This window comes from Lathamus discolor, chromosome 1, assembly GCF_037157495.1.
Source record: "Lathamus discolor isolate bLatDis1 chromosome 1, bLatDis1.hap1, whole genome shotgun sequence".
NCBI lineage: Eukaryota > Metazoa > Chordata > Aves > Psittaciformes > Psittacidae > Lathamus > Lathamus discolor.
The window spans coordinates 82,248,733-82,273,477 of record NC_088884.1 but is presented as its reverse complement, the minus strand read 5'-3'; the positions used below and the strand labels follow the sequence as shown (position 1 = coordinate 82,273,477).

General features: G+C 38.0%; 1 protein-coding gene across 4 annotated transcripts in view; it reads left to right on the top strand.

Annotated features, from left to right (window-relative positions):
* SLC15A5 (solute carrier family 15 member 5) overlaps window positions 1-23,783 on the top strand; it is a 35,572-nt gene extending 11,789 nt beyond the window's left edge. For all 4 annotated transcript variants that reach the window (XM_065665148.1, XM_065665145.1, XM_065665146.1 and 1 more), the window contains exons 5-10: window positions 1,250-1,470; window positions 2,805-2,991; window positions 7,185-7,373; window positions 12,706-12,837; window positions 21,084-21,192; window positions 23,041-23,783. In XM_065665148.1, coding sequence (XP_065521220.1) covers window positions 1,250-1,470; window positions 2,805-2,991; window positions 7,185-7,373; window positions 12,706-12,837; window positions 21,084-21,192; window positions 23,041-23,185 — 983 coding nt within the window. In that variant the 3' untranslated portion in view covers window positions 23,186-23,783. The remainder of the gene's footprint in view (window positions 1-1,249; window positions 1,471-2,804; window positions 2,992-7,184; window positions 7,374-12,705; window positions 12,838-21,083; window positions 21,193-23,040) is intronic.
* Window positions 23,784-24,745: the final 962 nt, after the last annotated feature.

The following is a 24,745-nucleotide window of genomic DNA, read 5'->3' as shown; positions in this document are numbered from 1 at the left end:
GCTACGTTTTTTTTTTGTTTTGTTTTTTTTTTTGTGTTTGTTTTTTTACTTCTGAAAATAACTCTGCTTTGACAAGAACCCCAAATCCCACTTGTTTTCTGGTTCACTTCTTTGCCAAGTAATTCTGGAAGTCTGCAGATTTTTCTTTTGGTCATCAGATTTGGCCTTGAAATATCTAGAACCTAAATTTAAACATCACTTACAATAAGTGATAACAGCTGTCTAGTACAGTCACGCAGAATAAAAACTGTACCAACTCTCTGTGTTTGCAAGCTTTGATGTGCTATTTCAATTTTATTCGATAGTGCAAATAGTCTACAGATTAATGCTAAACAGCCAGAGAGTTTGAAATGTTAGGTTATCTAATAAATACTTTAGAGGAAGTGTTTCCAATAGGTATCAATGGATATTTCCAGAAAATCATTTCCATAGAGATAGTAGGGGGACATTTTCACTCTGCAGTCTCAGTTCACCTTAGTTTTTAGAAAGCATTTATTTATAGATACGCAAGTTGTCGTAGTGCTTCAACACTCAGAAAAGCAGAGAAGTGCTGTAATCGTTATTTGCATGGATGGCAACTTACCAAAGGTAAATGAATCTGCATTCCCAAGCCTGAAGCTAATGGTTTTATCCTCATTTTACTTCTATTTCCTCTGAGTCAGAGAACCAATTTAGCAATTCCTGAACCCAGTAACCAGTGAGCAGGTTTTAATATGCCAAATACTAGATTGGAAATTTTTCCTCTGCTGCAGCATGGTACTCAGAAGTCCTGAGATAGTATTTCTGTTTGAAATGCATCTATGAAAGTTCTCTCATCCTATCAGCCCTCTTTTGAGCTCCCTTTCCTTCTCACTTGACTACTACCCTTCGCTTGCTGTTGGACTTCAGCAGATATGCATTACTTCAGTACTATCTTGAACTGAAAACTAACCTCATTCAATCAATAGAAAGCAAAACCTAAGCAAATCAATGCTTACAGATTGTTGTGCTTTGTTAAATAACTAGTAACAAAAGGCATTTTGCTCTGTGGATGCTGGGCTAGATTGCTTATGTACAGTTGGGTTGTGAACCAACTGTCTTACAATGAAGAATGTTTTGGAAAAAATCCAGTCTTTTATTGCTTTCCCCCTCCCCCAAAAGACGTAAAAGTGAATATATCAGGTTGTATTTTCCCTCCCAGTGTTTTGTCTTGTTGATTTTAGCTGTAAGTAAAAACATTCCGATGTGTAATGTGTTTGATTGTTTGCAGACAGTTCCCTGCTGACGACTTTTGGGGTAATTGTTAGTGCACTGAAAATGTCCTGCGTGCGATACCGCTACTTTAGTGGAGGCATGATAAACTGGCTAGATCATGCCAAGGAAAACTATGGTGGTCAGTACAGTGAGACTCAGGTGGAAAGCATGAAGTCACTCGCCAGGCTCTTCCCATTGTTTACTTTCCAAATTCTATATAGAATGTGTGTAATGCAGGTAGGTACACAGCTTCTAAACAAAAAACTTTAAAAGTACTGTGACATGTTTAGTACTATATCTCTAGGAATGTGTTTTAAACTGTTGCTTTACTAGTGGAGCAACCTATGTGATTCTTGCTCCTTCTGAGTGCATCCATGTTATAGAAATATAAATGTGTCAGGAAGCTACTTAAGATGACACTTAAGAATCTTTCAGATTCATTTTTTTGTCTGGATGATCCTGGCTAACCAGGAGTTTGAGGTTACCCTTTTGCAACTGGAATAACAAATTTCTGAGTTAGCTCAGAAATTTATTTTTACTTACTTGTGTTAAAATGCTGCTTAAGGAAAATCTTAAAAATATGTAGCATATACTGTTTTATTGACACTCCATCTTGCCATCAGCCTACATTCCCATCCATCTGCTTCATTCTTTCTCCTTTTTCCTCCCTGACCATCCCCAAAAGCACAAAAATCCCAAGCAAACAAACAAACAAACAAACAAACAAAAAAAAAAAAAACCAAAAAAACCCAAAACCCTAACCAACAAGCACATATATATGGCCAAGGCTATGCATTAATGACTTAGATGGAAATAAACCAGATACCTCTAATCAGTTTTGTAATAACCAGCTATATATCTAGAAAAGATAGAAGTATTTGCACTGCTGAAAGAGATTACTTTTATTTCTTTGGCAGAATTTCCAGTAAATTTAAGGCTCACTCTTAGACTAGGTGATAGATCAGTATCTTCTTTTTAAAGATTAATAGTATTTTCTCCATATTATTAAGTGAACAGCTTTCAGTGCCTGTGATTCATGTTGATGATATTTTAATTCTTATTAAGAAGTCAGTTCTGATTTGCAATAGGCAGTGGAAAGGCAGAAGGAACCAACAAAATTTGGCTCAATTCTGATCTTTCACATTCTGTTGCCATTTATTCACCCTTTTAAAATTTATATCTTCTTTTGGAGGTGGAATGTAGGTGAAAAGTATTTTTATTAAGAGCTAACATTTGAGTAAATCTTTGGCACTGAACAGACTCACAGTGAGTAGGGTTGACTATAACCATTGCTGAGGAAACCTACATGAGCTCAGTTACTAACTACGCATTAATTTTCAGACAGCTATAAGGCAATAATATTCTACAAAATCATATGTGCTGGGAGTGAACAAGAATGTCACTGAAAGTCTTTTACCATGAATGGTCATTCCTTTTAGCCAGAAGGTATTTGGTTTGCTGTGACTTCTTCAGACGGAAAAAAGTTGGAGAAGTTTCCAAGTATAGTGAAAATCTTACTTATGAAAGGTACCTGGTATGCTAATGGAGCTGGGTTTTATTCTTCAATGCAGATTCCCTCAGGATATTATCTCCAAACCATGAATTCCAACTTGCACTTCAGTGGATTTGTCTTGCCAGTTGCAGCAATGAATGTGATAAGCATCGTGCCACTACTGATTCTTGTTCCTATTTTGGAATGCATTAACTCAAATCTCTTTAGTTCCAAGGACACTGGACATTCTCCAACAATTTACATTGGTATGTAAAAAAGACATGTGTTTATACAGTTTTAATAGGTATTCTGGTTTTGAAAGAGAAACTTTAGTAACTGATGATGGTCCTATACAAATATTTCTGACTATAGATGTTAAGATGAACTTGTTTTGGGTTGATGCTTAGGGGTGAATATGTGTCAAAGGAATTGCTGAAAAGATGGTCCTGAAAAAAATATGCTAGATATCAATAAAAAATGCATAGGTTTTGTGCAGGACAGAGACTGAGTCTCTTCTGACCAATACAAAACTTTAAGAGACATTCACAAATAAATAGGACACATCCTGAGGAACTGGTGAATAAAATGATACTAACCATGTAGGCCTGAGACTTACTCTTATTTGGTTATCTTCCAAGTTTATCCATTAACTTTTGGAAAGCGAATTTACTCTTTAAGTCTATTTTGGGAATAGAAGAGTCCTTCAGTTAGTTGCTCTCTGATACTGGAGAAATGTTCATTGACCAAAATTGTGAACAAAGGCTTTGTTTTTCTGGTGGTTTTATGTTATAACTGTATCAATGTTGGGACTTCAACTCATAAGAAACAGTACTATCACTAATACAGTTTATTCAAGACTCTATGGTTGTATCACAAATGAAATAAAAGTATCTAGTCTAATTCTGTGTCTGAAATAGGTGTTTTCAGAACTAGTGAGCAAAAGAAAACATGAAGAAAACTGTGTAAAACAAATGGGTATCTATCACTGGACTGTTGTTCCTATTGAGAAGGCTGAACATTTCACAGGTGGATGGTTACTTGGAGAGGTACAACTTTCCTCTCCAGCACTAGAATTTTCATTTGAATATCTACTATGGAATAATTGTCTGGGTGGTTAGTAATTTTATTTATTAAAATCATAAACTGAAACATACATTATTGTACACTCACTTCAAGTAAAGATGGATCTCCGGCCGTGAAGTAGTATCTCTTTCTCAGAGAAGAGGTGCAACAGTCTTCTCTGCCAAGTTCTGTTTTCTACAGTAAATGTTGTATACTCAGGCTTGCAGATTGGCACTCATTTCAGAGAAATTCATAGCCTAAAGGTAATGATGGCTTTAGTAGCGGTTCAGCTGCCTTCCATTGACACTGATGTGTTTTACTCATTCATTTATTATCCCCCAAACCTCTTACATTCTAGGATTTAGAGGGATCCTCTGAAACCCTCTTTTAATATCAGCTACATTTAATACCACCAGAAAAGCAGCTTCTATTCTGTATTCGCTTAAAACTATTCTGTTTCATAGATACTCTCATTAAGCTTCCTACATTTTTTTTTAATCTTCCAGCCTGCATTACAAACCTCAGACAAAAATGTTTATAAACGACTATTTTCTCAGTGTGCTACTATTAATTCAGAGCCCCATGGCAAGCAGCACAGTGAGTACTGACACACACAGAGGTATTAATCTGACTAAATTAGCCTAATTAAGAGTGTTATTAAGTTTTATACAAACCAGATGCATATAACGCAGCAGGTTGCAATTACCCCAGTTTTTAAAATAACATCTGCATTAAAACACAAAAAACCACACTCAGATAATAACTTTCCTTAAAACCATGGAAATTTCAAGTTAGTATTAATGTTCTATCCTGTTATGTTGAACAGCAGTAGAATATATGCAGTGGTTAATTCTTAATAGCTTCATTTATTAAAATAGCCTCCTGTTAGGGATGATAAATTACCTGAGGCATAAAAATACCTGTGAGTACAGGCGATGGCTTTAGATATCCAAGTATATGACTGCACCTGCAAATATGGTAGACCTCTAAGTGCCAGTATTTTTGCCAACAGTTAATTAGGTTCACAATTATTTTCAGGAACAAAATTGGAAGTATAAATAAGCTGTTGGTGTTAAGCCAGCCTATAACTATATTTTTAATACAAGTCTTGTAAAAGAAATTTAAATAGTTTTCTGGAAATCTTCAACATGTTAAGAAAAACAGTTTTCCAAGGGTGACCTATACAGACAATGTTGAACTGAAATATCTGATTGCTGTATAAGGTTCTACATGAAAATTGTAATCTGTTACTATTTCTATAGTTGGTTTATTTGTAAAATAGATATGATCTAAAGAACATGCAAATCTTAATGTGAATTTAGATTGTGTCACAAATATATCGAGTATCTGGACCTCTTTATGAAAAACATTAAATATTTGGTAAGTTAGAGTTTTAGAGTTTTTCCAGTTTCATAGCTGTGGAGGTTTTGTATTTTGGTTTGTGGTTTTTGTTGTGGGTTGTTTGTTGGTTTTGTGGTTTTTTTTTTTTTTTTTTGTGGTGGTGGTTGTTTGTTTGGGTAATTTTTTTATATGCATTTTATGCTTTAGTCAACTGTATGAAAGATTCAGCAGAGAACTGAAGGAGTGTGTCTGCTGGATAGTTGTCCATCAGCTGAAGACCAGAGGCTCTGGCTGAAGTACCTGGGCCATAGAAGTTCTTGCTCTAATATTCTTAATGCTTGATTATACTGAAATGTCTTATTAGTCTTGTATTTACTCCATCCAAGACTGATGTGGAGAGTAGCTCTCCATACAGTAACCAAAAACAAGCCTCCAGCCCAGTGTCTGTTTGAGGTGATTTGGGAGTTGATGATGATCATTTCTCCCTAAAAGATGCTCTAGTTTGAACAGTATTCGTTTCAGGAAAGCTTTTTGACCTGTTTTACTCAGGATATGAGATCAGGAATCATAAAGGTCCAATACAACCTTAGTCTCTAGATAATATAAACAACCTTGTCCTAGAAACAGCCCCAAGTGTTACTAAAAAACCTTGTTCTCCTATAAAAGCAAAGCCTCAGACGGTCATTCAAAACTGCTTGTTTTGAAGAGGACTGAAGGAAGAAGAGGTAGGAGGGAAACCAGGTCTCCAAGGCTCTCAGTTTCTTCCTCTGCCATGTAATGTCTTAAAAGAAATATTACAATTGTTGGGAATTCAGAGGTTACTTTTTCTGAAATGTTTTGTCTTTCAGTAAGGAAAATGGCTTAAAATATAGCACTGTGTAGTAATATTGAGCTGCTTGAGGTTTCTTTAGTACTAACATAATTTTTCACAAGGAGAACTCTTGCTTTGGTATATTACAAGCAGCTCCTTGAGGGCTTTATACCTGGCCTTCATAAGGTGCATTGGCTAGAAAGTGCTGTTGAATTCCTCTTTATACCTGGCCTTCATAAGGTGCATTGGCTAGAAAGTGCTGTTGAATTCCCTTCTGTCATCAATTTTCAAGCAATAATTCACTGGTGCTCTTACTAAGCACTAAAGGGCCCTTAGCTTCTAAGCCTCAGGTTAGGCAGGGAGGAGGGTATTTAAAGTTGTGAAAATGCAGGAAGACTGTGCTGATAGAAGGGTATGAGAGTTTGCTGCTGAGGGAATAAACACCGGTACATGCAAAAACATAAGAAAGCTAAGGGCACTTAGCTATATGGGTTTTCTGCCTTTTCTGTCCTGACACCCAAAGAGGTAAACTTTACCTGTGTTATAAAAATAATATGAAACAAAAGCCTTTGACTGTGTAAATCAATTTTAATAAGCATAACAACTTCTGGTCATGAAGTGAGATGAGGCTTTGTAAGACAAGTGAAAACACACAGCCCAGGTATTTGAGCCAAAGCTGTCACAAGAAACCAGATTCTCAGAGCTGGATTTACGTTGCAGTTTAGAAATACTGAGGAATCGCAAACCTGGTCAAAACCAGTGGGAGCTCAAAATGTCGGAAGTATAAATGCTTTGAGTTCGGAAGACATGAAAACTTTGCTTCATATGTGTTTTTCTAAGGGACTACATCCTTTTCATACTGTCAACATCAAGAATATAAAATAATACATTTAAATAGTATCCCCTATGCAATGCATGGTGAAGTGAGTATATTTAAAATACATCTGAGTTTATTGGAAGTTTTAATCTTGCATTATGAAGCTATAGGGGGGAAAGTTTTTCCTCTCATATATTCTGCATCCGTAAATGCTTTCTGTGCTGACCTTGTGCTCCTTTGCCATATATTTAGAGTTTGGCTTGTGTAACAAGTACACTTTATCCATGTTTATGTGACCGGAGAGGATGTGTGGGATGGGGTAGCAAGGGGAAGGTTCTTTTGCATGTCTTATTACTTTGCTTTACTCTAAATACATGACAATCTTGTACCTACAGCCTTGGCGAATGCTTTCTGTGCTCTTTACCCAGTTGTAGGTCAGTTTTCTGCTGTACTTTCCGTGATGGTTGCTGGTTTCACTGAAATACACCGAAAGCATTTCCCTCAGGTGGAGCAAACACTTTCTGAGGAGGTTCTTCTGGTCTCCTCCATGCCTTGCTTCCACTTGGCACCTCAGTACATCCTTCTTGGAGTTGCTGAAGCCTTGGTAACTCCCTCCTGTAAGTAAAATCTTATAGGTTAAAGCAAGAATATTCTGATTTGAAGAGAATTATATCATCTTCCTAAAAATAATCAGTGTAATCTGATATTTTATCCCTGGCTCTCTTCCATGGGCTTAATGAGTAGATCTGTGCTTTACCTGCTTCAGAGTGGCATAATTTCTCTTGCTCTAATTTAGAGTGAGCAGTGCCATTGTTCCAGCTTAACTGGAAGGTAACACAGCCCAGTCAGGTCCCTTGGGTGCATAATCTTCTGTTTGGCAGGCGGATGATAGGAGTGGTGGATCTCTGGGCTCAGAGGCATGGCAGGTCTTGAAGCTGAACCAGCTTCATGTGGGGGCTGGACCAGATGAGCTCCAGAGGTCCCTTCTGACCTAAAGTCTACTGTGGTGATTTTTTTTCTGGAGGCAGAACAAATACACAGAATCACAGAATCACAGAATCCCAAGGGTTGGAAGGGACCTAAAAAGATCATCTAGTCCAACCCCCCTGCAAGAGCAGGGTAACCTACAGTACATCACACAGGAACTTGTCCAGGCGGGCCTTGAATATCTCCAGTGTAGGAGACTCCACAACCCCCCTGGGCAGCCTGTTCCAGTGCTCTGTCACTCTTACAGTAAAGAAGTTCTTCCTGATGTTAATGTGGAACTTCCTATGTTCCAGTTTACACCCATTGCCCCTTGTCCTATCACTGGATATCACTGAAAAAAGCCTAGCTCCATCATCCTGACACCTACCCTTCACATATTTGTAAACATTGATGAGGTCACCCCTCAGTCTCCTCTTTTGCAAGCTAAAGAGACCCAGCTCCCTCAGCCTCTCCTCATAAGGGAGATGTTCCACTCCCTTAATCATCTTTGTGGCTCTGCGCTGGACTCCTTCAAGCAATTCCCTGTCCTTCTTGAACAGAGGGGCCCAGAACTGGACGCAATATTCCAGATGCGGCCTCACCAAGGCTGAGTAGAGGGGGAGGAGAACCTCTCTTGACCTACTAACCACTCCCTTTCTAATGCACCCTAAGATGCCATTTGCCTTCTTGGCCACAAGAGCACATTGCTGGCTCATGGTCATCCTCCTATCCACCAGGACCCCCAGGTCCCTTTCCCCTTCACTACTTTCCAGCAGGTCAACCCCCAACCTGTACTGGTACATGGGGTTGTTCTTCCCCAGATGCAAGACTCTACACTTGCCCTTGTTGAATTTCATCAAGTTTCTCCCCGCCCAACTCTCCAGCCTGTCCAGGTCTCGCTGAATGGCAGCACAGTCCTCTGGTGTGTCAGCCACTCCTCCCAGTTTTGTGTCATCAGCAAACTTGCTGAGGGTGCACTCAGTTCCCTCACACACGAGAGCTGAGCTGTGTTTATGGTCTGTGAGCACTTCCTAGGCCACAGTCAAAGCAAGGTAAAGCAATTTAACCTAACTCTTTCCATTTGTGGACCCAGCTTACCGGCTGGATTTATTACGTGTTTACATGTTTATTACATTACATTATTACATGTTTTTCACTGACACAGAGTATATGCTGATGGGTAACGCAATTCAACTGACACGCTAACCTGCAGAATATTGTAGGCAGATGCAAGATTCTTGTTTGTGCTCTAATTGAGAGTCATGTGAACATGTCTGCACAGAGCATCATGCCTCAGCTTGTGGCATGGAGCCAGAGATAAACACTCCTGTTTTGCAGAGAACAGGCAGAGCTTAGCTCATGCCAGCTATCCATAAATTATGTAGGTACACTTTTGATTCTGAGTCTGAACCTTCTTTTCCTTCCATAATTTACCTTTCCACATGTACACTGACATTCCTGAGGCTTATTTTGTTCTGAGGAGCACGCAGAGTGCTTACCAGTGTTTTAGCTTGCAGAGCTTGAAAAAGAAATGTTAGTATTACAAAAATAATCTAATCAACGTTCACTTAAAGAGACACAGGTAAAGTAATTGACAAGCTGATCTCTGCAGGCATTTAATTCTGCAGGTTGAGTGTCTATTGTTCCCATAGAACCCAAGAAATGTTCAGATTTGTATTTAAAAGCAGAAAATAACTTCAGTGTCTTGGCTTCATTCTTACACTCTAAGACTAGTGAGAGCTGTGGGTCATGGTCTGTCACTAAAAAGGTAATTTTCCCTAGTTTTAAATACTTAGCACTTTCATAATGCCTCTTCATCCGATAGCTCTCAAGTACTTAACTGAGACAGGTTTCTAGGCAGGTAATTTGGTTTCTAGGTTACAGGCTAAATGTAACTGAAAACTGTGACCTTCTCTGTTTATCTTACAAAAAAAAAAGGTTAGGAGGTGGGTTGCTTACAGTCTTCCCATGTAGAAACATGGGAATAATATTGCTAGTAGAATAAGGCTTTTTAAATCTAGCACACTGGGATGCAACAGAAGTCCAGTGACTGGAAGATGACATTAGCCTTTAGAGAAAAAATTTAGCTTCATCTTGGGGAGGTTGGTTTTGTTTTGGTTGGGTTTAATTGTTTGTTTGGAGGTTTTGTTTGTCTTTTTGGTTTTGTTTTTTTTTTGTTTTGTTTTTTTTTTTTTTTGTTTTGGGGGTTTCAATCTTTTTAAAGGATTATGATTAAAATTTCTTAGGAAGAAAAGCTCTCATTTCAATAATGATTAAGCATCTTGCTGAGAGCTGCAATTAGAGGTGCTATTCAAGAATCCAAGTGAATGGGACTAAGTCTGATTTTGACTCTTGCATACAAAAAATTGAAGGTAGGTACCTAAAATAGTAGGTTACTGCTGTAGTTGATAAGGATGCAGGCCTCCATTTACTTGCCCACACATAGGTGTCTGGCATGATTTCTCACGGAGTATCTAGGCTATGCATGTAAGGCAAGCAAGCTCTTTAAGGTGTCTGTGGCCTCCAGTTGCTGCTGGAGAAGAGCATGGTTTTCTCATAGGTCTTGCACCTTATCAGACAGCCCAATGCAGATGGCTAGTGCAATACAGCATTTTTGGCACCACAGGCATCTGTATTCAGGCTGCTGGAATGAGCCCTAGGCTTGTACTTCAGTTTGAACTAAACTGCTGTTCAGGAACCATTCAGTGGATCTCCATGGATGGTAATGACAGCCTAGACACTTAAATAGTTGTTTCACCTTTCCTGGCATTTTACTGCCTTTGTTATGCAGAAGGTCAAATTCAATTATCATAATAATTTACTTGACCTGAAAGTATATGATCCAAGTTGAAGACAGAAATGTTCACACTTGTAATCAGAGGGAAGAGGGGAGATATCTCATTTCTGAAATGCTTGGTTAGAGGAGCTAGATTTGGCATATTGAACTCTTCATCTGCATTTGAGCTCTGATACTTAAAATTGTGTTTATACAATATATTATCTTGTTGATAGGAGTTTTATATAGTCATGTTCTTCAGGTGGCAGGAGCATCCCTGAGAATAATATCAGCATTTAATGTTTCCTTAGCACTGAGGTAGTCTTTAGAAAATAAGATAAAAACAATGATAAAATAATTGCTCTCCTCCACAATGTTAGAATGTTAGACATTACAGTCCTCTGACAGCTTAAATTTGTAACCCTAGCTTGGTTTAAACTAGGAAATTACTCTTTTCAAGCCCAATGATTTAAAAAGCAAAACCAAAACCTCTGGAAAAAATACCACAGCGCGCACACAAAAAAATCCCAACAACACCACCACCTCCATCCTGTGAGATAACATTAGCAGACATTTGCCCCCCCCCCAGTGCCTGAGACTGTTGTTGAAGGAAAGCCAGCCTGCAGGCCACAGCAGCTATTACACTGCCAAGTGTCCAAGCCATCCAGTGCACTGGAACTGCTTTGCCCTACAAAGGGTTAGCAGATTTGCAGTATTTGATCAAGTGCTGCAAGAATATCATCTGCCCATCAACAAGTCTCAAAACACTTTGAAATGGGAGGTCTCATAACAATCAGGTCTGTTAGTTAAAGGATATATTGGGGATCACTTCACCCACCGATTGAAATGCAATAGTCTCTAGGGTGAAATGCAGCAGCTGTTTAATAGTTCACAGCAGCACTGTGGGAGAAGCGAGGAATGGAGTATGCAATTGGAACAGCAGGGGTAATTTAGGTGAGTAGGATGCAATTACCCAGGATGAATTTGGCCAGGATGTATGTTTTGCACCCCTGCTTTTAGAAGGGAGGAATAACCGAAAACTTTTTAGGCTCTTAGTGATTCAAATTAGCTAGGGCACTGGCTGTACCATGTTTCAGACTGTACTGTTGTACCTACAGATGGTGTCCCAGGCTCACCTGCTTTCTCTTGCCGTCGGGCTTTTGGTTCCTATTGTGAATAAGAAAAAACCACTGCCCATGGTATTTTTTTTTTCCTTTTCTTTAATATGTTTCCAAAGCTCTCATTTGGGCATCCAAATTAAAAAAGGATGGAAGATAATGATTGCAAAGTTTGATTTGTATTTAGAAGTGCTTCAGGCAACTCAGCATCCAAATAGGATCCTCTGCTGACAAGTTTCTCAAGCTGGAGGTCATTCAAACTCAACAAATAAAGCAGGCTGGGAGACACTGGGGATTAGAGAACAAGTGTGGGTCAGAGCTGAAGGTGTGAAATTAGGAAACATGAGGGTTTAATAATTGGAAAAGTTACTCAAAAAGAACAGCTATCATAAAAACTTACTGTTACTGTAACCTAGTTTAGCCAAATTACAGCTGGTGGGATTATTTATAGTCATCCATGCTACAACAGAATGCTACAGCTTCCTCTTGCCACCAAAGCTGTTGCTGCTTTTGGCTTAAATCTTCTGGCAAGTAAGTGAAGAACAATACCTGAAAAAAAAAAAATGCCAGTAACTTTGGGGGTTGCTCTATGGGGAAGAGCAGCATTATCCAGCTTTAAGTTAAAGCCAGGTAGCTGTCCAAATTAAGGTAGAACCCTAGATCTGGGAAGCATTTACTAGTGGTCATGCTGCATTGGCTCTGGCATAAGAGGTCCTGCTGTCCTGCAGTTAACTATCACATCTGCTGTCTTCACGCTTGATGACTGTGGTGGTGTTTCTCTTGTCTTGCTGTGCCTGAGGTTTTACAAGGTGAAAGTAACCGTCTGGATGAAAGATCCTTACATACTTGTGGAATACTGATAGTTGTATGTGAGATGGTTTATTATGGAGATTAATTTAAGCAGTTTAGGTAACCCTTTGTTAATAGGGTACATACTAACATATCTGCCCTTCTGCAGCAAGTACGTTCTCTGTAAAATATGGAAAGTTCTTATTAGAGGCACTTTGGATTTTTTGTCTTATCTTTTACCCTAATTTACTACTTTTTTCTTTTTTTTTAACCTGTTTCTGTATCTGCTTCTTTTCTAAGGTTCCTTACTTTCATTCTGGCTTGTGCCAGAAAGAATGAGAGGGATTTCCATGCATTTTTTAACTCTCTTTAATGGAGCTGGCTGCTTTATGGGAGCTTTCTTTGTTCAGACAGCCCACGCAGGCTCTCAAGGTAAGAATATGCTCATGACTGGTGATCCTGAGCAGTTTTCTTAATATTATTGATTTGGAGAATTAGGCAGCAGAATTAAGGGGGATGCCAAAGTTTTATTGATTTGCTCTCACAATTAAGATGGAATTAAGATAGGAAATAGCCTTCCAGCTGTACTCATCCAATTTTAATGAGTCATCTTAGTTCTGATAGTTGGAGTAATTAGAGGATGGCATCTTGCAGGAAGCCCTCACCTCCAATCTCTATACTTCTGTTCTGGAAGACAAGAAAATAAATTGTCTAGGAAGCACTTTTTTTATGTTCATGAAGAAGTACGTTCATGTTAGCCATGCTTCTGTAGAAGCCTCTGGCCATGAGAGCAAGATTAGTGCTTCGAAGATTGGAGGACATGCCTTTCTTTTTGTTCCACAGTATCATAGGGGAAAGGAGGTTGGGTTGAGTGTTTCAGAGCTGTCTATGGAATTTGTTCTCCTAGAGCTGCTACTTCTTTTCTGCTTTCTTTACACCTCTCCCTTTGCCCAGCTACTGGAAGAAACAGATTCTGTGACAATGCAGTCTAATTGTGATTTTATCCTTTTGCAGATGGCTACCACGATTCCTAGAGAACTTTTATTTTCGTAAGGGAGTTATTTCACATTCAGCCTTTTGAGGAATATTTAGGTTAAGCCCTGAACTGGAGATTTATCTGGGTTGCTGACTTTCAAGATAGGCCAAGAGTTTCTTAAAGTCTTTTTTCTTTTGCTGATGAATCTTTGTTCAATACAAAAAAAGACTTGTTTCATAAGTAAATTTAAAAAGTAAGACACTGGGGTTCTTGAACCAAAGGACAAGGATCCCTTTGTTCACATATTCAGCAATAGCTCCTCTTGCAGAAGAAGTACTTCTAAAGTTGCTTTCCATTGATAAGCTTCGTTGTTATTGTGCTATAGAGAGCTGCTCTTTTATAGAGCACAACTGCTGTCCCTAATGCATGACGCCATTACAGTTACCACAGTTGCAGAATTTTGTTACTGCTCATGGTTAAGTTTTGGGTTCTTCTCTTTCCTACATAAAGAACCATGTAATTTAAAAAACAAGGGGAAGTGAATTTTTTTTGAAAGCATGACAAATTTTAGTTCCTACTTGCAAGATCTGAACAAATTAATGGTTTTAAGTTGACAATTCAATTACAGTTTTATTATGAGGTATAAAAACATCACCTAGAGATGGGTAAAACCCAGGAATTCTTACCCAGATGAATCTAACAAAGAACTATTAAATACCAAGGCATCCAGTGTGGAGAGCAGAGCTTCTTGAGTGTCCCCCAGTAAAATAGATGTTATTTTTTCCACCGGGTAATATGGGTTCAATGAAACTAACACTTCAAGAAAGACTGCATTGCTGACTTTTTTGATTCCGCTTTCCCCAAAAGTATGGAAATTATTAATTTTGATAAAGTTGAAATTGACATTATTTACTGCAATTTAACTTTGGGTATAATTGCATTTTTATAAAATACTTAAGCATAATGTCAGCGTCAAAACATTTTGCCTATGTTGTGTTACTATATATGTAATTTATTCTTTTAAGATTATTTTTATACAAAGCAATAGAGGAAATAAATTTTTGCATTTGGCTTGTAATTTGGTAGTTTTTTGTCTAATTTTAAATCAAGCTGATTTATTCTTTTTCTGTAAGTCTGTATGAAAACATTTAATTGATTCAAAAAGAAAATGTTTATTTCTTGCCAGAAATACTGTTTTATCAGAAGCTTCACATTTTTATCCTGGCTAGGACCAAAAAGACTGAATTCTCCATGTTCTCCACAGACTGCAGTTGTCATGTTCTAACCTCTTTTGCTTAGGATTTTTGAGCAAACCGAAAATTTTTCCTGGCTATAATATTATCCCTTTTATGAAATCAAGTGCCAAACTGCTCTACCTAGCTTTAGAAGAAAAAAGTTATAACTTAAGGCTTTATTTGTCAGGCCTGCTCTTCCTATAGATGGAATTGACCATTCCATTGTCCTGAGCAAAAGTCACTCTTAAATTTCCAAGGGACTCAGTGGCAGTGTGTATTCAGATTAAAGTGCTGTAATTAATCCAAATAAGCCCCTAAATAGGAGAAGTTTTCTGCAAAACTTTAAAAGCTTTAGAGAAAATACAGTGAAAAATGTTCAATATTTGCTCTGTTGCTCTAGTTAGAAGCATTAAAGATTATTTTCCCTATTAGTATGTAAACAACATATTATTGGGCTCTCACATTTTATTTCTAAAAATAAGTGGAATCTCACTGGGTATCTCTTTCCCACTGTTCCCTGCATGAATGGGATTAATTATTCCAAGTGACCACAACTCATGGAATTCACAACTTGTAAACAATGGAGATATTCCTGTTTCTTAGAATCAAAGAATGGTTTGGGTTGGAAGGGACCTTAAAGATCATCTAGTTCCAACCCACCTGTCGTGGGCAGGGACACTCTCCACTACGCCAGGTTTCTCAAAGCCCCATCCAACCTGGCATTCTGTTGTGTTTCAACACTTCTCACTGAAGATTTGAAGTACTCTTCTACTCATCCCAGCTAGACTTTTGACTCTCTGACTTGTAAATCAAAGCAGGCATGGGTTCAGACTTCTGGAGCTGGTTATACTATAACAAAAACCAAAGGGGTATTTAGGCTTGGTTTTGGTTTTCTCCTATTTTGATAGGAAATGTTATATACAAAATTATTTTCTTCCGTCTCTACTTTTCCAGACTTTTCCATTGTGCTTCTTACAGTGTTCTTTGATGCTTGTGATGCAAAGCTTAAGATCAGCAAAACAACTATTTGTTAATTTATAAAACCTAATGGTTACCTATTGAACATTCTAAAGATGACAGTGCTTCAGCAAATAAAATTGTGAGCTGCCTTAGAATTCGGTAAAATTAAAGTCAAATGACACAAATTAAGCTCTTACTACATTTGATTTTTTTATTTTTTCAACTCTGTTTAAAGAGCTTGTGAGGCACTTGGTATCTGAACAATTTATAGAATTATTTCTTTGCCTCCTCTCTCCTCCAAAAATAGCTGAACTAATATATTTATATCGAAAAAAAACAAATTTCTTTTTCTTTCACTGAAAGATAATGATAGTGTTTATGTAAGGTTTTGTAAGGTTTAACAAGGCTCGGTGTGGAGCTCTTAGGCTATGGGTGCTTTTGACTTGTCCCACGGTTCTCATTTCACTAAAACCTGAGCCAAGACTATTTCTGGTTCTCTCATCTCTAAGCAATGAGACCATGTTTTTCCATGAAACAATTCAGGATACTGTGAAGTAGATCCTCCAGTGTGTATTTCGAAGTGCTGAGGCACAGAGGGTGTTGACAAAATTTAAACATTTTAATATCCTATTTCATGTCACTAGTTTAGAATTTTATTTGGGTTTTTATTGGCAAAGTTGATCAGATATCAGTCACAGTCAAAGCTGCATTAATCATTTTTAACACATCTATGGAGGATGGTGTGAATATGATAAAATAAGACTTTTTTAAAAAAATCTGACGAGTGCAAACAGATGACGGGTGACAGTGATATTTTCAGTACAAGCTGGGAAACTGCTTTCTTTTGGATCTTTTACTTCTCCTAACATTTTAACGGTAGAAGATGCAAGACAAAACCTGTCCTCCTATGCCAATCATTTCAGAATACATTTCTCTAAAAATATTAATGTAAATATGTAAGAAAGACAAGGGCAAAAAAAAAGGTCAGAGGAAGGAAAGTGCCCCCGACACAACTTTACCTGCTCGTATTCAGAGAACTGGGGTTAGTTTTGTGGGTTTTCTTTTGGTTTTGCTTTTTTCATTTTAATTTGTTTTCCCTCTAGTTTGGAGCCTTGTGTGATTTTAAATACCAAAGATGATAAAGCTAGAGGATAGTTCTTGCAGTCCAGATGGTGGTGTCCACTGGTGCCTACTTAGCTAATAAGGATTAGAGGCAGACTGAGGCTTTAATTTCGATATGATTAAACACTAAATATATGGGCACTAACTTGATGAACTTACGGAAGGCAATACAATCCATTCATAAGATATGAATTAAATTTTTCTATAATCGTAGTCTAGGTTGCAGAATACCTCTAAAAATATTGGAATCTAATTTCTGGCGTGTGACTGTTTTGCTTTGTCTTCTGTTTTCCCAATACTAAAATACAATGGTGGTGTTCAGTAAACAAATTGCCTTCCTGTGCAACTTTGGGCTTTTTTGTGAATCCCTTGAGAGCTCCAAGAGAGCCATCATAGTAGCAGACACCTTAGAATCATAGAAGCAGCTAAGTTAGAAATGACCTTTGAGATCATCAAGTCCAATTATTACCCCACATCTGCGAAGTCCACCACTAAACCACATCACTTTTGTACACTAGTATTTATCAAAGACTGGTTTACGGCCCTTTCCACTTCTTCCATGATGGCTAATATTGCCAGAAGTTTGCCACTGCCATCGCCCACAAGAAGCAGCCCAGGAAATTATGTTTTTGTCTGTGTCTTAATTTGTGCTTCGCCAGCTTTTTTGCTTGTGTGGGTAGGATCAGGTGTGTTCTCTTGGTGTTGTATAATATTCTTTCTTCTTATACTACCTGAGCTTTTTGAAGCAAAACCAATAGGATTGGAAAATGTTAGTGAAAGTTTTCCAGGTGCTTTATTTCAACAACGTACAGTATAGCAGTCTTGAGGAATTGACTGCCTAGACGTAATCTTCTAATTTGTTCTAAATTTGCCACAAAATGCATAACCAATTCACCTCTAACCAATAAGAAAAGGCTCTTAAAAGTATGCAGAACTAAAGGAAACTTATGATTCTCTGCAGTGATTCATGCTACAAAGTATTTCCATTGTTGGAATAAAAATGGAAATCAGGAGCTTGTTGTAGAAAGTTAATTCCCAGTGAGCAATTATCTATGTGACAAACCAACCTTGTAATTGGCACTTCTGTTGGCAATCTCCATAGAAAAGTAAAGGATTGACAGAACCCAAAGGCAGTGTCTTTTGAGGGTAGATGTATTGTTAGCATATTGCATGCTGATTCAAGGATGAGAAACTGCTGGCCACTTCAAACAGAGTAGTACTTCAGCAAAAACACACTCATTACCCGTAAGATCCTGACATTCATGGCTAAGGGTAAAATCCTAAAAATATGAACCCCAAGCACAGTCAGTGGAGAGTGCTGGAGTGTGTAGGCAGCTTGTGGAAGGTGTTAGTCAGATAAAGGGTGAAAGCATCTAAAGCAAGTTTTGCTACCTGAAACACATGATTGATGTTTCAACAGCCATGACTGCTCTCCCAAGGCTTCCTGCCAGCAGAGGATTCTCGGTGCAGTAAGCGTAAGCAGAAGTAAATGTAGTCCAGGTTTATCCCCTCTCTCATGGAAAACCAAATTCCATTTAAAAAGAAGAGGAAAAACAAAAATGGGAAATATTTTTGTCTGAAAATAGGAAATAGTTACATTAATCTTTGCTGTATCCACTGATGAAAATGCATATTGGCAGTAGGATAATAGTCTGGGTATCTCTAGGACTGCTACCACCCTTGTTTCTCTGTAGAGAAAGGCACCCTTGACAAACATTGTTGCCCCTTACTGAAAGGAAGAGAAAGACAGGCTCCTATTTCTTGTTTTGGATAGAGCAGTAAACTAGAAAGAGAGCACACACACTATAGGAGCTGGAGTCTTACCATGCCCAGTCTTATTTTGGCTTTGCCTATGCTCTGGCTCATTTATAATACATGACTTTCCAAAGGTTTTGTGTTGTTATCTTGGCCTCGCTGTTTAAATACTGGCAATTACTAAAAGAAGAATTGAGGAGACTGAGCAGTGGTCTTTGACGCAAGCCATGGGGGAGACCAGTGGTGAAGTAGGGGCTAAACCCTGATCTGCTTGCCAGGCTGCCCTCCTACCCTGCTAAAACCAAACATTCTGATTTCCAGTGCTTCAATATGGTAGTACTAAGTTTCAAAGGTTCAGTTTACTCTGCTTTCTTAGAAGGTGATAATTTTTTTCTTGTTTTCCTTTTTTTTTTTTTTTTTCTTTTTAATATTGCTTAGCACTGTTTTTCAGTACATAATTTCGGTTCAGGTTCCATTGTAAATGCTGTTCCATTAGGAAATTCCTGCTGCTCATATAGTTAGCTTAGCTCACGTGAATAACCTAGCAGACAGTGTGAACTTTGCTTTGACAAGCTGTAGATCTGAACCCCATTGCGTGTTTTCTCTTTCATCAGATACACACACTCTCCCCGTGACTTCTATTGGCCACTGGGGGATGTGAAATGAAAAACTGCCTGATTGTGAATTATGACAGTAAAAGTTTATAAGCTACTAAAATGAAGTTATAGCACCTAGGAGCTCAGTCAACTGACAATGTTAAATGATACAGTTTAGAATTCACTCTGAGATAATGCTACAAAAGGAATCATACATGCAGGGGTGAAGTGGTGCTGCTCTGTGACAGGCAGAAAGGTAACCTGGCACGGAGCAAACTGCGGAGGAGTTAGGGAAAACTGCTACGATGATGGCAGTTGTTCTGTGTTAATCTGGGGACTGTTAAAGGTAGCTGCTTTAGGAAGAAATGTGTTTACATCTCTAAGAAGATGTGGAGGAAAGAGAAAAATGTAAATATATGGGGGGGGGGGAAGGGTATGTGTGTAATCCTGTAACTGGTGGCTCCCCTGGGCTATGGAGCAGCTCTATCTCTTCAAATAGAAAATTTGAACAAACTAAGAGCAGCATTTGATAGCTAAAGATGGCATTAGTGGCCAAAAGATCAGTTAAGGCTATCAAGTTTGTAAAGCACAACAATGGCAAAGAAGGCTGTTTTTCTTCCTCTCCCTTTTAGGTTGTTCAAGAGGTGAATAACCACTCTGTTCAGATGGGTAGGATTTGATACCAGACTTCTAAGGAGCAAAGAAAGGCCACATTGATGCTGGTGTTTTAGTTCAGGTCAGGAGTGTGCTTTTGACCTGAACCTCCTGATCTCTGATTTGTATCACAGAATGATCTTGGAGAACAAAAAACTTCATTCTTTAGGATGCAACTTAACCAAAAAAAAATGCTTGTGCCTGATGTGTTCCAGCTGTTAGCGGGAACTGGTCTGATGTGACCCCCTACCTGAGCTGTGTATAGTGTGCACATCACGTTCCCAGCACCAGCTGTTTCATGCTCTGTATTTGCTCCTACTGCACTTCACTACTTGCTAATGAAGAAAGTCTCTTTCTTCTTCAAAGCAATAAATATTCTGTATTCCCAAATAATGTAAAAGGATGTTACAGCGCTGTAGAGCTCTCTCAATTTCTGTATCTACTGTAACTTCTTTTTCACCTTGGTTTTATGTTTTTGCTGTAGTTGATTATGATACTTCAGGTACTGATTTTCTTCAAAGGCAGACTGGCTGTGCTGGCGTTCTTTTCAACCATCTTCATTTCCACAGTTATTTTACCACCTGAGCTTGTTTTCAGACTGGTTGCAACGGACAACATTGAAAGCAGTACATTTCCAAACTAAAGCATGCGAGAATAGAGTCAGGGAAGACTGGGTGTATATAGGTGGTACTGTCCTCTGCTGAGAGTTTAAGCTGCCAAAATGTCCCAGACACTATTGCTAAAAGCCTTGGTAGAAAAATGTTTGGTTCATGCAATTAAATGCTCTGTGCTGGACAAGGACACGTTGCAGACTTACAGCTAAAGGCAGCTGTAAAAAAAGGTAAAGTAAAATGTCAGGTAGAATCTTGATAATGGAGCACCATCCAAGGCACTGAACAAATGCCCTTTATGCATATTTTTAGTTTTGTTTTTGGGTTTGCTTCCTTCCATGCACACCCTTTAGAAGGGCCTGTTAAAAGCATGAAGGATGTGAATAAAGATTTCTACAGACCACTTTAGCTCTACCTAAAATTTTCACATTTGGCGTTCATTTAGCTATATGCACAGGATTATATAGAGGGAAAATAGCCCACTCATTACAGTAGTAGCTGTGCAGAGTTAGGTTTTCCAGTACACTTCAGATTTGATGAAAGTTCTTTAGTTTCTCTAGATCTCTATTGTCTGTCTACAGAACAGGAGCAAAGTACTCAAAAAACCCCATATATGCTGTGAGAATGAAGTCTGTGTAAACAGCTACGGGGGGGTTCAAAGCACCTGCTGTTATTGTGTCTTGCACAAAGTTATCTTTATGTCTTTCACATGAACCATGTCTGACTCTGGAAGGTAAACTAATTCTACTTCACATGTCTGCTTTGCCAGGCAACTGGTTTCCACACTTGCTGCATGAAGGTAAATTGGAGAGATTCTTCTTCTTCTTGGCTTCCCTAATGATGGTGAACACCCTGGGTTTCTGGACCATTGCACACAGGTATGTGTGAGAAAAAGAAAGCTTGGTGTTTCATTTATAGATATGGGTAAAAATTCCCGCAAAACATGTAAACTAGTGTGTAACAGAATTGGTAGTGATAGATCGTATGTTACCATTCAGACTTCAGTATTTCTGATCTGCCTGATCTGAGGAGAGAGATTTCACAGTAGCAATTCTGTGGAAAGGTAAAAAAATATAATCAACCTTAAGTATTTAAGGGGTTTTATTAGTAAGAAAATATCTTGAAGAAAGAAAAGTGTCCAGTTCCTTAGAGAAGGATTTAAATATGTTGGCATGCAGTTTAGCTGACAACACCAAGACACCTTGATCATGGGACTGACCTACCCTGCACTTTGCTTTGTACCAATATATAGCAAGCACTGTTGTCTTGGCAAGCTTGCACCTTTAGTGTAGGACGTTAGGTGAAGGGGTTGCAAGAAAAGAGCAGGCTGTTACTGGTTAATGCTGTGTACAGTGGTTTCAACATAATAACCCTGAAATATTTTCTTATAATCTACTGGACAATGAGATAAAAGCAACTTTTTACTGGAGGCAATGGAATTGCTCTGTTAGCCCATGCACAGGAATCAGTTTTATGCCACCTAGGCACCTACAGAGCCTAGGTTTTGTGCCTGGGTATTGCCTATAAAATGTAAGGAACTCACAACTGCAATCCCCTTTTACATCCAGGGTGGTTTGAAAGTTGGCCTGCCTCCTGTATTCCGGAATGTTTAATCACAGTTAGTTTCCCATTGTCAGGGTCATAAGTAATACTCATAGTCAAGAACAGGGAGGGAAACAACCTGTGTCACCATGAGTGGGAAGGGTCATGTGTGAGTGGCATTCTCTCTTAGACACTGGGATTTCTGAAGGAAATCCTTCAGAAACCTTGGTGAAGTGTAGTGATTTGATAATGACAGCAATAGATTTCCAAGGGCAGTGTACTTCTAGAACTCCTGAGAAAAATACTGCTTTTCCTGTTACAATAGCATTAACTTTGCAGCAGCAAAGATTACCATAGTGTCTTGTCAATTTTTTTGTCTTGTCAATCTTTCAGTGCAACCTAAGACACAAGTGGCCATTTATTCCAGTGGCTAGCTCTTGATTCTCTTCTTTTACATATGACCTGAGTCATGACTAGAGATGTTTCTCCTGCATGTACTTTGTCTTCCTCTTGTAAAATAGGATTTTATTCTTCTGTAAAATGAAATTTTCATTTGTGACTTTTACTTCTGAGAATTAAAAGGTTTTAATTGTCAAAAAGTGGCTATAAAATTCATTGAGTGCAACGCAATTTTGCAAAAAATAATGTTTTTTGAGGAAATCTTTGACCTAAAAAAAGTTTTCTAAAATTTTATTTCACTTCAAAATCAAGGTGTACGCCACTTTTCAATAAGACAATCAAAACCTACGTGAAATATGTTTTTTCAGATCAAATGTAATTCCTTAATTTTCTGCTGGAAAAGAATTCTCCCAGAGGGTAGAAATAGGGTGAGAGCTATTCAGACAAACACTGATTTAGTGGTGGGGGAAATCAGGCTTTAAAACTCTGAATTAGAAAAAAATACACTAGGATTTGTCTGAGGGGAAAGTAACATGTTTCTTTTTTAAATTTGTTTAAAATGACACAGTACAGCTGTTATTGATACTTGCATCCCATTTGGCATATTTTATCCTCCTTAAAGGTTCTAGGAAAACATATATCACTACCCAATTTTTTGGCTGCTTAGAAGTTCAGAACTCAGAAGGCACTATAACTTGCAAAATATTACCTAATAAACAGTAAGTGAAACTAATACCAGAAAGGATAATTATTTTAGTATTTTCTTTCTCTGTCCTCCTCCTCAGATACAACAATCTGAATCAGAAATACACCAATGAATTCAGAGCAAGTCTTCCTGAAGAAAAGCTTTTGAAGGGTGGAAAAGCCATCAAGCATTATAGTAGTGTCCTGGAAAGATCTCCCATTTTGTCTCCCATGGAGAAAAACTGATAAAATTTCACCCTTGTTTGACTAAATTTTGATTGTGCTATCAAGCAGCTTTCTAATGGTAAACTGCCTAGCGTACTTAAAGTAATGTATTTATTAATTACCTTAGGAAAATAATGTTATTTTTAAGTTTGCAAAATAACAGTCATCATAGGATTTGGCTTTGTAGGGTGCTTGCACGGTCATAATGCACATCGAGGGCAAAGAGAGCTCGCTGCTTGGCATGGCTGATGGATAAAGGCTTTTAATATCTATAGGGAAATAGACAGGTATCCACATGTATTTGTACTTAGAAATGGTTCAGAGTTAATTCAGATACACATTCATTTAGTAAATTACTTTGTGACAGTGTAATTTAAAAATATTTCTGGAGTCTGGTATTGCCTGGTTGATACTTGAAAAGATTTTTGTGATATTCTAGTCTTTTCTACTTATCTGCTACACAGCCTCCAGCAAGTTGCTTCTTTACTTTAGTTTCCCTGTCAGTAAAATGGATGGAGCTGTACTAACCTTCTTTGCAAAACTGCTTTGAGATCTACCAAAAATATGTTACAAACTACATATTGGTATTAAGTCCATAAAGTATGTCATGAAACATTTATGCTGGGGTATCTAGTCTTTTATTTGCAGAAGCACAGTGAGATGTGTCATTCCTAAAGGATTACTTGCAGAAAATTGTGACTAGAACAACTGGATATTAGAATTTATTTACACCAAACTTACTAACCCAGTTGAAGGGGGTAAAGACAATTAGGAAAAAAAGACTAGGGAAAGTAGATGCAGTTGGAAAAAGGGGAAAAATTATTAGTAAAACGCATTCCACTTTAAAAAACTAAACAGTGTTAAACATTCCCCAAGTTGGCTCACTTGAATATTGCAAGTTATACTAATTTAGCACTTAATATATTTTTTTAAGTGGTATTAATAAAAAGAGTGAGGATACAAGTGGGGTTTCTATGTGCTGAAGAAACATATTGAACCCAAAAACTAAAGGAGCACCGTGATACCAAGATGCTTATATTGGAAGTCTCAGTCAAACCAGAATGCTTGCTAGATTTGAGCAATGCTCTATCACAAGAGAAACTACATTAAAGGAATATAATGCACTGACGTGACACGGGGTAGTTTGTGAGCTGAAACTATGAAAGAGTTGGTACAGGAAATCATTTCTCCCCCTTTAACTGTATTTAATGTCGTATGTTTGGGTTGGGAGTTGCAGGAAGGGGAGCAAAACATAGTAAATACATCTAAGAAGTAGAAAGGAAGGCAGTCAGAAGCCGTTAGTTTGATTTCACTAGTATTTAAGGTTAGGTTTGTTTTGTTTGTATTTTGTTTGGGGTTTTAATTTAAAAAGAATATTTAAATTCATGAGATAAAAGGAATATTGAATAAAATGCCGCACAGATGTATCAAAGGTAGATTTGCCAGACCCTCTTAATGTTGGTGTGTAATGAGAACTCATTTTCTAAACAAAACATAGTAAAGATGATCTGCCTTAACTTCAGTAGAGCATTTGACACATCCCATGAGAAATAACTTGTGAAGATGAAGAGCCGGGGTCAG